At 48.3% G+C, this 14,893-nt stretch overlaps 1 protein-coding gene across 2 annotated transcripts in view; it reads right to left on the reverse strand.

The window, feature by feature from the left end:
- Positions 1-11,727, reverse strand: part of mettl24 (methyltransferase like 24) — a 102,024-nt gene extending 90,297 nt beyond the window's left edge. Inside the window, exon 1 of one of the 2 annotated variants that reach the window (XM_052024943.1) lies at positions 11,662-11,727. Coding sequence is in view for 1 of the 2 variants with exons in the window: in XM_052024942.1 (XP_051880902.1) it covers positions 9,867-10,166 (300 nt within the window). In the remaining variant the exon portion in view is untranslated. Of the gene's footprint in view, positions 1-9,866; positions 10,280-11,661 lie in introns of those variants that run through there. The other variant, XM_052024942.1, reaches the window with a different exon arrangement.
- Positions 11,728-14,893: the final 3,166 nt, after the last annotated feature.

Consider the following 14,893-nt stretch of genomic DNA (forward strand, 5'->3'; position numbering starts at 1 on the left):
TTCCTGGACATGTTACACGATGAACATCACATCCATTATAACCCGTGACAACTGAAGTCTGCATTGCGACTCCAGGAGCAGCTCTTTGACCACTGGGAAGGGGTGATTCAGGAGGACCCTGGCAATAATCTACCGCGTGGCAGACATCAGGGAGACCCCTCTGTAATTGCCACAACTGGGTGTCTCCTTTCTTGCAGATGGTCACAATTACACCATCTCCAAGCAGGCTTTCCCACTTCCCAGTGAGGAAAGGGGAGGACATGCACTTCTGCCAGAGATGCTTCTCTGTTGTAGTACTCCAGCAGGGTTTTGTCTGCTCTAGAGACCTCACGTTTTTCAAATGTGAGACGGCCTTTTCAACCTCCTGCTGGGCTGGAGTACCACTGAAATTGCAGTGGATTGCCTGCTGTGGGATAGAGCTAAGGACACTCACATTGAATGAGGAGATCTTCATAGGTTGAAGTCGCAGTTATTCCCATTTGGTTTCATTTTCCAATAATGAACAAACGTTTCTGTGGATCTGATGTACTATTTCTTCCCAACTACTTCACACAGCAGGGCTGTTGGAAACAGATACCTCAGATCCTGCATGTCAAACCCATTTCCATTGGGATTCTTGAATTCTGCAGGGAAGCAGACAATATGCCTTCCTCACTCCATCTGGCAGCAGAATGAAGCATATCCAGTCTACATTGCAAACACCCAGTGAGCCTGTTTGAAGCATTTATACGGTGAAAGTAACAGCAGGGTGGTAATTGGCTGCAAAAGTGATTAAATTTTCACTACCTGTGCAGATGCAGAGAAAGTGAGTGGTATTGAGGAGGTTCCTCCCACATTACCTCTTGTAAGGGCTTCATTTGATTCTCTCAGTTCTTCCTTCTCTGTTTTATCTACTCCATTAACAAGACTTTCCACACACGTGTCTCTGACATGTCTGCTCTTTTCTTTAACCACAGCTCCCCCCCCCCCCACCATAGTTAGCAGAGACCTTGACAGCAACTCACTTACTTCCCATCATCCTTCTCAGAGCAAGGACAGATTTCCCATGGTCCTCATTTTCCACCCCACCAGCCTCCATGTTCAAAGGAGTAACCTCCAACAGAGGGACAGTTCCCTTAGTGACTCCCTGCTCCGCTCTTCATTTTGACCAATACTTCTCGAGCACTTTCCAATGCAACCTCAAGAATTGTGAGCAGGGACCCAAACAGTTGTCCAGGGGAAGCAGTGATTCATTTGCACTTCTTCCAATGTAGTATATTGTGTTCAGTGCTCATGGTGTGGTCTCCTCTACATTGAAGAAACCAAGCACAGATTGGCTGATGGCTTTGTGGAGTACTTGCGTTCAGCCCGCAGGATGAACCCCGTGCTTCTAGTTGCCTGTCATTTTAAATCTCCCTCCCACTCGAAGCTATCAACCTGTGGCCTCCTACGCTGTTACAATGAGACCCAATGTAAGCTTGAGGAACAAAACCTGCAGCCTTCAGGACTCAATATTGAATTCAACAATTTCAGATGACTTGTTTGTATTAGTTTGACTTGCTTGTATGACTTGTTTGTATGACTTGTTTGTTTGACTTGTATGATCTGTTTGTAATAGAACTGGCCAGTCTACAGTAAGGTGATCTGTCTGTAATATTGACTCCATTTTCTCTCTCCACAGACACTGCCTGATCTGCTGGGCAGTTCCAGCATTCTCCTTTTCGTTTTAGGTCTCTGACCTGCATTTCACAGCTTTTACATGTGTTTTTTTCTCACTCTCTCTTACTGTCCTCATTACCTATCAGCCAGACAGCTCTGTAAACATTGGACGCACCTGGAAAACCGAATCATTCTGTTAGAGATATTCTCTTTGTTGTACCCATCCCACCTCCACACTCTCTGCAATTTGAAACCTATTTTCTCATATTCCCAGCTCTGATGAAGGGTGTGCAACTTGAAAAGTTAACTGGGGTTTTCTCTCCACAGATGCTACCTGACCTGCTGAGTATACCCAGCTTTTTCTGATTTATTACAGAATCACAGCATCTGCATTTTTTTGATGTTCAGTTACAATTATATGCAACCACACCTAGAGTATTGGTCTCCTACCTAAAAAATATGATACATTTGCAATAGGAGCAAAACTAACATTCACCAGACTGATTCCTGGGATAGCAGACCTGTTCTATGATGAGAGATGGGGTGGTGGGGTCGGGTGGGGTTGGGGGAGGTGGGGGGAGGGATTTGTGGTGACTGACTGAACTGAGCCACACGGAAGCTGTAACTGCAATGTATAAAACGTCTTTATTCAACACAGCAGATCTTCTGGAGAGAATCTCGTTCTCCTCTCCTCACACTACGTTTTACACTTTTTAAACACAAAGACAACAATAAATGATTAACTACAGTTTCAATGGCTATAATCACCTACGTAACTTCAACGTTTTGAATGTAGACAATTAACTTTACAGAATTACATGTCTACAATGGTAACACATCCCAACTAGCAGAACCCCTTTGAATATTCAAATACTGGCGGTTGGTCCAAAAGCTTCTGAGCACAAACTCCAGACACCCAAAATATACCCCTTTTGTTACAGTGTTGATTGATGGCTCCCTGAATATACAACTAACCAGAATATTAAGTGACAAAACAGACCTGTACTGAACTGTACATTAAGTGGCAGGGATACACCTTTAATAATGTACTAATACAGGAGATGGCCACTTATTGCCTTCCTTAATCTCATCCTGAGGTTTTCAATGACCATCGATTAACAAGACATTCGTCTATTGTCTTCCCCTGCGTAGTTTCAATGGGACAGAATCAGAATGTCCCACGACCAATGATTGGTTTCAATAGCCTTATAATATCAGTTGAAGTTAAGATTAAAAAACACTAGGATGCTGGAGGAACTCAGGCGGTCAAAATTTCGGGTCAAAAGCCTTCTTCAGGACTAAAGATAGGGAAAGGAGAAGCCCAATATATAGGAGGGAAAAGCAGAGCAGTGATAGGTGGACAAAAGAGGGGAGGCGGGGTGGGCACAAGGTGATGATAGGTAGATGCAGGTAAGAGATAGTGATAGGCAGGTGCAGGGGAGGAGGGGAGAGCAGATCCACTGGGGGATGGGCCAAAGGTAAGGAGAGAGAAAAAAAAGGGGATAGTAAAAGAGAGAGGCTAGGAAAGGAAAGAAGAGGCATGGTTGGGGGGTGTGGGGTGGAGGAAAGGGGTGTGGGGGTTACTTAAAGTGGGAGAATTCAGTGTTCATGCCGTTAGGCTGCAAGGTTCCAAGACAGAAAATGAAGTGCTGTTCCTCCAGTTTGTGCTTGGAATTCTTCTGGCAGTGGAGGCCGAGGACTGACATATCAGTGATAGTGTGGGAGGGGGAGTTGAAGTGACTGGCAACAGGGAGATACCGATTGTGGTTATGGACAGAGCGCAGGTATTCTGCGAAACGGTCACCTAGTCTGCATTTGGTCTCACCAATGTAGAGGAGGCCACACTTGGAGCACCGAATGCAGTAGATGATATTAAGGAAGGTGCAGGTGAATCTCTGTCTCACCTGAAAGGACTGTTTGGGTGATGGAGGTGGTGTAGGGACAGGTGTTACATCTATGGCGGGGGCAGTGGAAAGTTCCCGGGGTGGGAGCGGGATGGGTGGGGAGGGAGAACTAGGGAGTTGTGGAAGGAGCGGTCCCTGCGAAAGGCAGAAAGGGGTGGGGAGGGTAAGATATGCTTGGTGGTGGGGTCCCATTGGAGATGGCGGAAGTGGCGGAGAATGACGTGTTGGATACGTAGGCTGGTAGGATGAAATGTGAGGACTAGGGGGACCCTGTCCCTGTTGGGTCTGGGAGGGGTGGGGGTGAGAGCAGAGGTGCAGGAAATAGCAGAGATAAGGGTGTGAGCTCTCTCGACCACAATTGGGGGGAAGCCACAGTTAGAAAAGAAGTTGGACATCTCAGATGTCCTGGAGTGGAAAGCCTCATCATGGGAGCAGATGGGGCAGAGGCAGAGAAATTGAGAAAAAGGGATCACGTCTTACAAGAGACAGGGTGGGAGGAGCTGTAATTGAGGTAGCTGTAGGCGAGAATGGGTTTGTAGAAGATGTTGGTGGATAAGGAATCTCCTGAGATGGAGATGGGAAGATCGAGGAAGGAGAGAGAGGTGTCAGAGATAGTCTTAAGTGAATTGGAGAACAGGGTGAAAATTTGTGACAAAACTTATGAAACTGTTGAGTTCCACACGGGTACAAGAGGTGGCACCAACGCAGTCATCGATATAGCAGAGAAAGAGTTGAGGAATAGGGCCAGAATAGGCTTGGAACAGAGACTGTTCAACGTAACCAACGAAGAGGCAGGCATAGGTCTGTAGAAAGTGAGAGGAATCAAAAGTGAATTTGTTTAGGGTGAGGACAAGTTCAGCCAGGCGGAGGACAGTGTTAGTGGAAGGGGACTGGTTCTGTCTCTAGTCAAGAAAGAAGCAGAGGGTGGTGAGGCCATCATGATGGGGAATGGAGGTATATAGGGCCTGGACGTCCATGGTGAAGATGAGGTTGTGCATGCAGGAGAACTTAAAGCTATGGAAGAGTTGGAGAGCGTGTGATGTGTCACCAACGTAGGTGGGAAGGGATTGGACTGGGGGGACAGGATAGTGTCCAGGTACAAGGATACAAGCTCCATGGGGCAAGAGCATGCGGAGACAATAGGTCTGCCAGGACAGACCATCTTGTGGATTTTGGGGAAGAGATAGAAGCAGGCAGTCCTGGGTTGTGGGACTATCATGTTGGTAGCTGTGCAGGGGAGATCTCCCTGATGAGGTCAGTGATGGTGCAGGTGATAGTGTCCTGGTGGTCCTTGGTGGGGTCATGATTCAGGCGAAGATAGGTGGAAGGGTCTGGCCTCTGCAAGGTAGATGTCAGTACACCAGACTACCACAGCACCACCTTTGTTGGCCTCTTATTTCTCTCCTTACCTTTGACCCATCCCCCAGTGGACCTGCTCTCCCCTCCTCTCCTGCACCTGCCTATCATTGTCTCTTACCTGCATCTGCCTATCACCATCTTGTGCCCACCCCGCCTCCCCTCTTTTGTCCAGCTATCACCGCTCTGCTTTTCCCTTCTATATATTGGGCTTCCCCTTTTCCTATCTTCAGTCCTGAAGAAGGCTCCTGACCCGAGACATTGACTGCCTGCTTTTCTCCACGGATGCTGCCTGGCCTGCTGAGTTCCTCCAGCATCGTAGTATTTTTCAGCTAGATTCCAGCATTTGCAGTCCTTTGTTTCTCAGTTGAAGTTAAATTGTAAACAGGTTTTATTTCCTGAGGATTGGTTCTCATTTTAATTAACATCTACTATCCATCATTTCATAATTTCAGAATAACCCCTAATAGGATTAATTTGGCCTGTATTTTTTAGAGTTTAGAAGAATGAGAGGAGATCACATTGATATATCCTGAATTCTGACAGGCTGAGTGAGGGGAGGATGTCTCCCCCTGCCCTGGCTGGGGCCATCCAGAACCAGGGGTCTCAGGATATTTTGGACTGAGGTAAGAGAAACTTCTTCACTCAGAGTGTGGTGAACCTGTGAAATTCCCTACCACAGAAGGCTCTAAGACAACATCTTAGAGGCCAGATCACTGATTATATCAAGAAGGAGATAAACTTCTAGACAAAGTACATTGAGATCTATGTGGAGAGAACAGGAATAAGGTAATCAGACAAAGGATCACTCCTAATTGTATTGAATGGGGGACCAGGCTCCAAGGGCTGAGCAACCTTCTCCTGCTTCCATTTTTCTATGTTTCTCTTTCATTGCCTCCACAGGCAGTGAACTGCAGACTGCAACAGCTTGCTGAGTTAATTAATTAAAAAAGAACCTCCTTGTATCCCTCCTGCTTATTTTGACAATGACCTTAAATCTAGGTCTTCCAGCTATCAACACTCCTGCAGATGACAGTAATCATCTGGCAAGGAGTCTACAAGCAACTAAACAGAAATGTGACAATTGGCTGAGGCATCAGTGCTTTGATGCTCACAGTCTTTTAACTATTAAACCTTTCTGGGTAGCTTTACTTTACTTAATGCAGAATCAGAGGCCAAAGTGAACAGTTACATCTATTATTCAGGGCAATTATTCTAAGATTATAATGTTGTAAAGGGAAAGAAATGAATAAAATTATTTATTTTTATTTCCATGTGTGCTGAGGCAAAGGTCCTGTACAAACCCGAGCCCCCTGTAGAGCACCACCCTCTGACAATGGTGGCCCATAATAAGACCCTGGGAAATTTGGACTGCTTCCCATAAGAGTTATATGTTTTAGGAACAGCTTCTTCCCCTCTGCCATCAGATTTCTGAATGGTCCATGAACACTACCTTGTTATTCCTCTCTCGCACTATTTATTTATTAGTACATTTTAGTAAATGTTATGTCTTGCACTGTACTGCTACCTCAAAACAACAAATTTCACAACATATGTCAGTGATACTAAACCTGATTCTGATATTCTAGAGATGCCTCCAGTGTAGGCAGACATCGATGATATGGAATTCCAGTGCCTCAGCACAGCCTGCAGCTGACTGACAAAAAACAATAGCTTAAACACAGCTCTAAGCTGACTGCCAACTGAGTAGCAGAGATTCCTGTTCTCATAAACACCTCAGCGGTTAGCGTAACATTTTACAGTGCCAGCAACCCGGGTTCAATTCCTGCCGCTGTCTGTAAGGAGTTTGTATGTTCTCCCCGTGTCTGTGTGGGTTTCCTCTGGGTTCTCCGTTTTCCTCCCACATTCCAAAGACGTACAGGTTAGGAAGTTGTGGGCATGCTATGTTGGCGCCGGAAGCGTGGCAACACTTGTGGGCTGCCCCAGAACACTACGCAAAAAATGCATTTCACTGTGTGTTTCGATGTACATGTGACTAATAAAGATTTTATCTTATCTTATCAGAGTGCAGAATAACCTACAACAGACACTTCAATGCATAGGAGAAATACCATCAAAGCTATCTTTGCAACGTCCAAGTCCATTAGCAGGAAAGGCAGACCAATAAGCATCCTCACCCAGTTCAACATACCCAGCACCAAGGCTCTGACTACCTGAACCAGCCAGCCACACTACCTGCATTTCCAACAGAATACTCTTGAAACAACCACTCTGGTTCTTGAAACAACAAGCTCGGCAGAGGTTTCCAGGAGGAAAGAGAAATGCTTCAAGAACATTCACAATGTCTCCTTGAGAAAATGCAACTCGTGGGAATCCCATGGCCACTCAGTGGAGAAGGAGCATGCAGGAAGGCACTGAGTGTCTCACGTCTCTACAATAGGAGCACCATTCACAGACAGCAGAAGGAGTGGACTACCTTCCAAGGTTCCCATCTTACTCCCAAGCACCACCAGTGGTAGAGACCTGAGGTCACACAAGGGACTCATCAGCCACTTCAGATCTGAGGGACATCTAAGAAGTTGTTGTTGTGAGATGTTCTCCTGAAAGCCAACATAGCTGGTGTAACAAGTGCTATCCAATATAAATCATAGACCAGCTATAGGTGGGGCCACACTGGCATTGTTTTAATTGGTAATTGGTTCATTATTGTCACATGTAGCGAGAAACTGTGAAAGGCTTTTGTTTGTATGCCATCCAGACAGATTATAGTGAGTGTGACACATTCTCACACAGTACAAGCAAATGTGCTTCACGCATATTTTTAACAGTTCCCCTTCATTATTCAATAAGAGGAAGCATTCATAATGATCAAAGACTCGCATGAATCCTCAGTTCCCTCTCTCTCTGTTTTCCCAACAAATGCAGAGAAAAGTTAAAATAGGCATGCAGTGCAGTATAAATGTGTACTGAGATCACAAGCCCAACAACAGTCTGCTCCTGGTAGTTTATTGCTAATTATAAATAGGATTCCCTGCGTCTGGATTGCCAGTACCATGTGACCAGGATACTCTGGCAACAAAAACCATAAAGCCAGTGACTGAGAATAGGCTTGTGGGTGGAGTGAAAACACTTGAGGAAAATAAACATTTAACATTCAGTGGACTTTGTTGATGCCGAGAGCTACAGCTGGTGGAGGTCACGAACCTGTTTGGCGACACCTTCCACCACGTCTTGTTTGCTGATGTCTGGGCTCATCGCTCGCTTAGTTGCATGAGTACTGCCTCAGGTAGTGTTCCCAGTTTAATAACCCCCAAGCCTATTAAACTGCTATTTATAAAGCAGAGCACACATTCCTGTGGCCCTCTGCAGTAACCAGTTTTTTCACTTGCGGTGTCTCCACTAGTAATTGCTTCAAAATAAAAAAGGTACTTTTGTCAATCTGTTAATAAGAGACCTGTTAAATTAGCGGTCCCGTTCAATTCATGGTGCAACAGTAGACATCCTCTAGTCAATGAAATAATTTACATGCAGATATCTAGAACTTTCTAACTTAATTCAATCTGTCAGCATACGAACTAAAGCAACGGGACACACCATTCATTCCTTTCATTCCCACTCTATTGATATTACTTAGTGCCTCCACAGTTCTTAATTCATTTACTAAACGTGCCCCACAGTTCTGCTTCAATCACAGCTCAGACAAGCCGGCTGCAGCCGTGGCGGGCACTCCTTGCCCATTGTACAAAGGGACGTTCTCAATGCCCCTTTCACGGATCGCATTACTCGCTTTCCCATTGCAGGGAGCTTGGAGCATACAACCTCAACGACCACGTCAGGTGCCATGTAAACTTTCTCATATCAAAGGGGCTCGGAGATGTGCAGGGAGCAACTGACTACAGGCAATGTAACGTGCAGATATTTACTTTAAAAAGATGACTGTGCAGATCCCTACAAAGCAAAGGTACCTCGTACAAACACAGACATCCTAGATTGTACTGTCACTAACACAGCTCCGGAGACATTCAGCCACCCCGCATGACCCCGCAGGTTGGAACTTGTGCCCAGAGTCTCCTTTCAAACCGGTGTAAAGACGCGGAGCTCCCTAATACCGTCCTATTTGTACAGTTTGTTGCTCCGATAGCGGGGCATTCCACCATGAAGTACAGTTTGCACGTACAGACCTCGCTTCCTTTTTAAAAGTACAGGCACGGTAGCGTAGCGGTTAGCGAGATGCTATTACAGCGCTAGCGATCGGGGTTCGATTCCCGTCGCTGTCTATAATGTACGTTCTCCCATGTCTGCGTGGGTTTCCTCCGGGTGCTCCGGTTTCCTCCCACATTGCAAGAAGACGTACGGGTAGGTTAATTTGGGTTTAAAATGGGCGGCGTGGACTCGTTGGGCCTGTTACCACGCTGTAAATAAAATTTAAAAAAAATTAAGTCTTTCATAGAGACACACACATTTCAGACTTCCATTTAACAGGTCAGGTCAGGGAAGCCTATCAGCAGCGCTTCCCATCCCAATGATTTACCAGTCACGGTGGCACCTGTCTAACCCCAGCTCCCCGCCAAATTCACCCCAAGGTGCCCCCACCTCAGCCTGGGACCGGAGCAGGGTATCCAGTTCCTGTCCGCTCAGCGAGACCATGAGTGATATTGGTTATGCCGCCCTTTTAATAGCCCCAACAAGGGCAAAGGGCTTAGTCCGGGGCAACAATATGGTCTCTAACCCCGAGGCAGGGTATTTCTTTCTGTTGCAGCGTTGTAAGAACCCAGAGAGGGGGTTGCTCACGCCGGGGCTGGTTGTCTTCCCGAGTTGTCCAGACACTTGCCTCTTACTGTGCATTATCTTAACTCTTGCTGTGCATTATCCTGACACTTGCCTCTTGCTGTGCATTATCCTGACCTTTGTCTCTTGCTGTGCATTATCCTGACACTTGCCTCTTGCTGTGCATGCAGAAGGGGCTGCAGCCGGCGGGGTGGCCCCCGCTGCTCGCCGCTCACTCACCTTCCGCCTGCCCTGCAGCAGAGGGCTGCGGCAGCAGTCCGGCCCCAAACCCTCGGCGTCCTGGGCGCGGGCTGCGGGACGGTCCCGCTTCAGACTCCGGACATAAGTCACCCGCCCGGCGCCCACCTCTGACCTGCCGGCGCCCGCTGCCCCGGCGGGCGGCAGCGCCTCCTCCCGGCTCGGCGGCGGGTTGCGGGGGCACCAGGAGCCCCAGAAGCCCCCAAGCAGCAGCAGCAGCAGCAGCAGGGCGACGGAGCAGAGGCCGAGGGGCAATGGGCGGCTCAGCCTCCGCCTGGACATGGCCGGCTGTACGGAGCCGCTCCGCGGGTTGGCCCCGGCTTTGCTCCGCCCGGGATCGCCGCCTGGCCGCGAACTGACAGCTCCATGGGCAGAGAGCGATCACACATCGCCTGCCTGCCAGCCCCCTCCCCGGGGACGCCTCCTGATCCGCCCCAGTCCAGCTCCCCTCTCCCGCCTCCCCTCTCCCTCCTCTCCCTCCTCTCCTCCCCTCTCCCTCCTCCCCTCTCCCTCCTCTCCTCTCCTCTCCCTCCTCTCCTCCACTCTCCCTCCTCCCCCTCCCTCCTCCCCTCTCCCTCCTCTCCTCTCCCTCCTCCCTTCTCCCTCCTCCCCCTCACTCCTCCCGGTTCAAACTTCATCTCCACTCCCTCCAACTCTTCTCCCTCCGCTTTCCCTCTCCCATCCCTCTCTCTCTCGAACCTCTCCGCCTCCACCCCCTCTCTCCGTCTCCCCTCTCCCTCCCTTCCCCGCTCCCTCCCCCGCTCCGTCCCCTTACTCCCTCTATCCTTCCCCTACACCCTCCCTCCTCCCTTCCTTCCCTAACCCCCTTCCCTACCCCAATTCCTTCCTTCCTTCCCTCCCCATCACCCTCCGTCCCACACTCCCTCCCTCGCCCACTCCCTCTCTCCCTCCCCTCCTTCCCCTACTCCCTCCCTCCCCAACTCCTCCTTCCCTCACCCAACTCCTTTTCTCACCCAACTCCCTCCTTTCTTCCCTCCCCATTCCCTTCCTCCCCACTCCCTCCCTCCCTCTGTCCCCCACTCCCCCTCCCCCTCTCCCCCCTTTCCCTCCCTCCCTCCCTTCCCGCTTGCCGGGGACGCCCCCTGACCATCCCATTTGCCAAACCATCTCCCCCCTCCCCCCTCACCAGCTCAGACCCCCAACTCACCTGGTCTGGACCCTCTCTGCAGCCCGGTTCAGCCCTCAGCACCGCCCCGCCCCCTGGTTCCTCCATCCCTCCCACCCATGTAACCCACTTTCCTTCCTTAAGGATCTGCTCAGCAGGGGAGTGCGCCACTGTCTGCGGCAGCGGAGCGGGATCACAGGGACCCCCCCCCCCCACCCGCCTCTCGATGCAGCACCCCCACCCCCCAATGCGTTATCGTTTAGCCCGAGGGTGTCGGGTGTGTGCTTGTTTTGGTGATGCCCCGAGTGTCAGTTTCACGGGATTATACAGGATTACAAAACCGGGTCAGAAAAATAAGCGTGGCGTCCACCGGACTCAAGAGCAATCTCATCCCCCCGCACACACACTAGCACCCCGGCTCACACATCTGTGGGATGTGAAGTATCTCAGCGCTTTAACGCGGCGTGCCCCCACCGCCCTCGCTAAATCCGTCCTCAACCTACGTGCTGACTTGTGACTGATGAATCAGTTGTTTAGCCTTTTGGGACCGGGCACTAGATAAATTCCCTGTTTAGATAAATTCCCTGTTTTTCTTCACATGATTCTCATCAGAACTTTGCCTCTAAGGCAGCGTGCCCAGGGTGTTCTCACCGTTCCTGAAAATATCAGTCATGCCCTTGGTTCCGTGTTCAGGCAATGCTGGACGTAGTGGTCGAGATGAGCGGTAAACCGGCCATGGCGTGGGGAGGGGAGGGGAGGGGTGATTAGGTAATTTTTCAGACTGCTGGAAACTGGTTGCCACCGCCGCACCTTCAACCATCGCTGTACTTCTGTGCCAATCAGAGGCTTGGCCAGTTTTGAGGTCGTGACAACTGCAGTTTACCAGTTCTGGGAAAATGAGAATAGAGAACACAGCAGGGTGAGTGGAGACAGACTAATCCTTGGCAGAGAAGGGTGGTGGTGGGGGGGGGGGGGGAGACCCTGAGGAGGGGGTGAGTGGAGAACAGCAATGTCATGGAGTTTGGTGTTGGAAATACTTCTGATTCTCATCTCCTTTATTGACTGCATTCAGAAACTCAACAGAGCGGTGACATTTATTGATTACAAGCAAGGAAATGGGTGCACTTGGACCTACAGCCCAAGGTGAATTTGAACACACCGATGAGAGGTGAAGCACAAAGCTGGTGCACCATTACACTGAGGATGGAACAGCGTTCTGGGAATAGCACGGGAAGAATGATTGGATGAAGCCCAGCAGCCTCTCAGTCAATGCAGAGCAGCAATCAGCGAGGCACCAAAATGTTGAATGGATGAAACGGTAGTATTGCCTCCAGAGAGGGAATGACCACACGTTAGCACAGAATTTCGACATTGTGCGGTGGTGTAAATAGATGCTATGGAGTTTATGCAGGAATTTAAGATTGACACACTAATGCACAAACTTGGAAGCACACACGTCCTGACTTGCTTAATGATTATTGTGGGTGTCATGTCCATTGATGCCCACTTTCCTTTCCCACTGACCAACAGCTCTACAGCGGCAGTCTGTTTGTACATCTTCCCCTATCTCCATTGACCAACGAAGGTGGGAGATCATTCTGTTCTGCCAGTTTACCAGCACCCATTGTACATGGTCCACTCCATTGAATAGTTTGCCAGTTCTGCTTGCCCAGAGGGAGAGAACACAACATCCCAGCTTCTGCTCCTTCTGCCCATGGTGTATGTATTTTTGATTTTAGAATCTACATTCTAATCCTCTCCTGGAATGAACTATGGGTCTGTGCCTTAGGAAAGTACGGAGTACCACTTTTCAAATTAAAATTAACTTCTCAGAAAGCAGAATTATGATATGTGGATATTTCCCAGCCAACCTGCTTCTTGTAATAGCACAATCCACCTTCACAAATATTGACTTTTCAGAACAGAGGCCTTGCCTGTGTTTGCACTATTTGCTTAAAGTTGTAAGTTTATGAAATTACATCAGAAAGTTTAGTGCCAAAGTTTACATGGCAAAAACAAACAGGGATAAGAATCTGAGAGTCATTCCCAATTCGTTTACCTCTTAGAAGAGGCTTCTGCTGGTGCTGCAGATGACCGTATGGCAGGATCTGAGCCCAGAGAATACAGCAGAAGAGGAGGTTAGACCATAAGAAGGGACAAGTTTAATGGGGTGACTTACAGTGGGGAAGGGTTTCTCTTGCTCATGTTGTAATTTTGGAGGGAGAGCATGTGAAGTTACAAAGAAGCAGCATGAACACCATCAGAGGGAAGGTAGGACAGTATGAAGTCACCACCACAACAATATTTAGCCTACCTTTTAACATATTTCCTTATGATGTTGAAGGAGACCACTGAGTTTACACCACCTCTGAAAGCATTCCCATCACTCTCATACCCCCATTCATTTTTCCTGCAACCTATTCTCTCTCACATGCTCATCAATTCCCTCCTGACCTTCCAACCATTCACAGACACTTGGGGGAATTTTACAGTGGCTGGTTGACCTACCTATAATGGTATGAACAATGAAGGTAATTTGAGATTTTACAATGAGTACTCTCATGGGTGTATAACTCGAGTGTTTTATTACATTGAGTGCTATACAAATGCAAGATCCTGTTGATTGGAGCCCTTGTGTTGAATGTTGTTTGTCAAGGCTAATGATGAAGAATGAAAAATGGTTTTAAGGTTTTCTGGTGTATTGTATTCAATAAAAAGAGATGATACTACAAGACAAAAGAGTATGCAAACCCATACACTCCAGACTATCAAATCCACTCTGTGATGGACTCCATTCACCCATTCAATATCCCATGAAAATGTTCCTCTGCCTCAGAGACAAATCCAACTGACCCTCAACTGAAACATCTTCCTCATGACCACACAGTGAGCCAGCACGACCTTTGTCACCACCCACGAGAGGTGTGACAGACCCAAGTTGCAGGCCTTGATAGTAGGGTCAGTCAGTATAGGTGTCCAAGTGTCTGACAGCTTCTCATCAGGGCAAAGGAGAAGTGCCCCCACCTTGAAGGCTGCCTTAAGTGATCTTGTGCTCAGGTTGGCTGGTCAAAAGAGCTGAGATGGTGAAATGAGCAGCACAGTGGCACAGCCAGTAGAGCCGCTGTCTCACAGCTCCAGTGACCTGGGTTCGATCCTGACTTTGGGTGCTGTCTGTGTGGAGTTTGCACATTCTCTCCGTGACTGTGTGGGTTTCCTCCGGTGCTCCAGTTTCCTTCCACATCCCAAAGACGTGCTGGTTGGTAGGTTAGTTGGCCACTGTAAATTACCATGAGTGTAAGTGGGTGGGTGGAATCTGGAGAGAGTTAATGAGATTGTGGGGAGAATGAAAAATAGGATTAATGTGGGATTAGCATAGATGTTTGATGGTCAGTGTGGACTTGGTGGGCCAATGGGCTGTTTCTGTGTGATGAATCTAATAATTATAAATAATTATTTCATTTGCCTCTCAGGGTCCAGCCCTCCTTGAAACATTTTCTCTTCCCCCAATACAGCAGATCGCTGACCTTCTGTGATCACCCACTGTCAGTCACTGTGGGGACACCCAGGTCATCTGGGCTTCTGACCTTACCTAATCTCAGTGTGTGGGTGATGGCATCCCAACCCTCTCCCCTCACAACCACCATCATCCTTATCACCACCCCCAACACCCTCAATATTAGCACAGATGAGGCTAGCAAAGGGTAGGTGCTGGAACTGTAGGTTGCCAGTAACACATCTTACACCACTAACTCAGTACTACTGTTACCTCTTACTGTTGAGAGCTTCAGTATTTTCTGATAACTAATCAACTCCAAAATGCACAAATTAATTTGCTACTTGATTTCCCCTAAAGATGGTCAACAATCAAAACAGAGAAATTTAC

Source organism: Pristis pectinata, chromosome 10 (genome assembly GCF_009764475.1).
Source record: "Pristis pectinata isolate sPriPec2 chromosome 10, sPriPec2.1.pri, whole genome shotgun sequence".
Taxonomy (NCBI): domain Eukaryota; kingdom Metazoa; phylum Chordata; class Chondrichthyes; order Rhinopristiformes; family Pristidae; genus Pristis; species Pristis pectinata.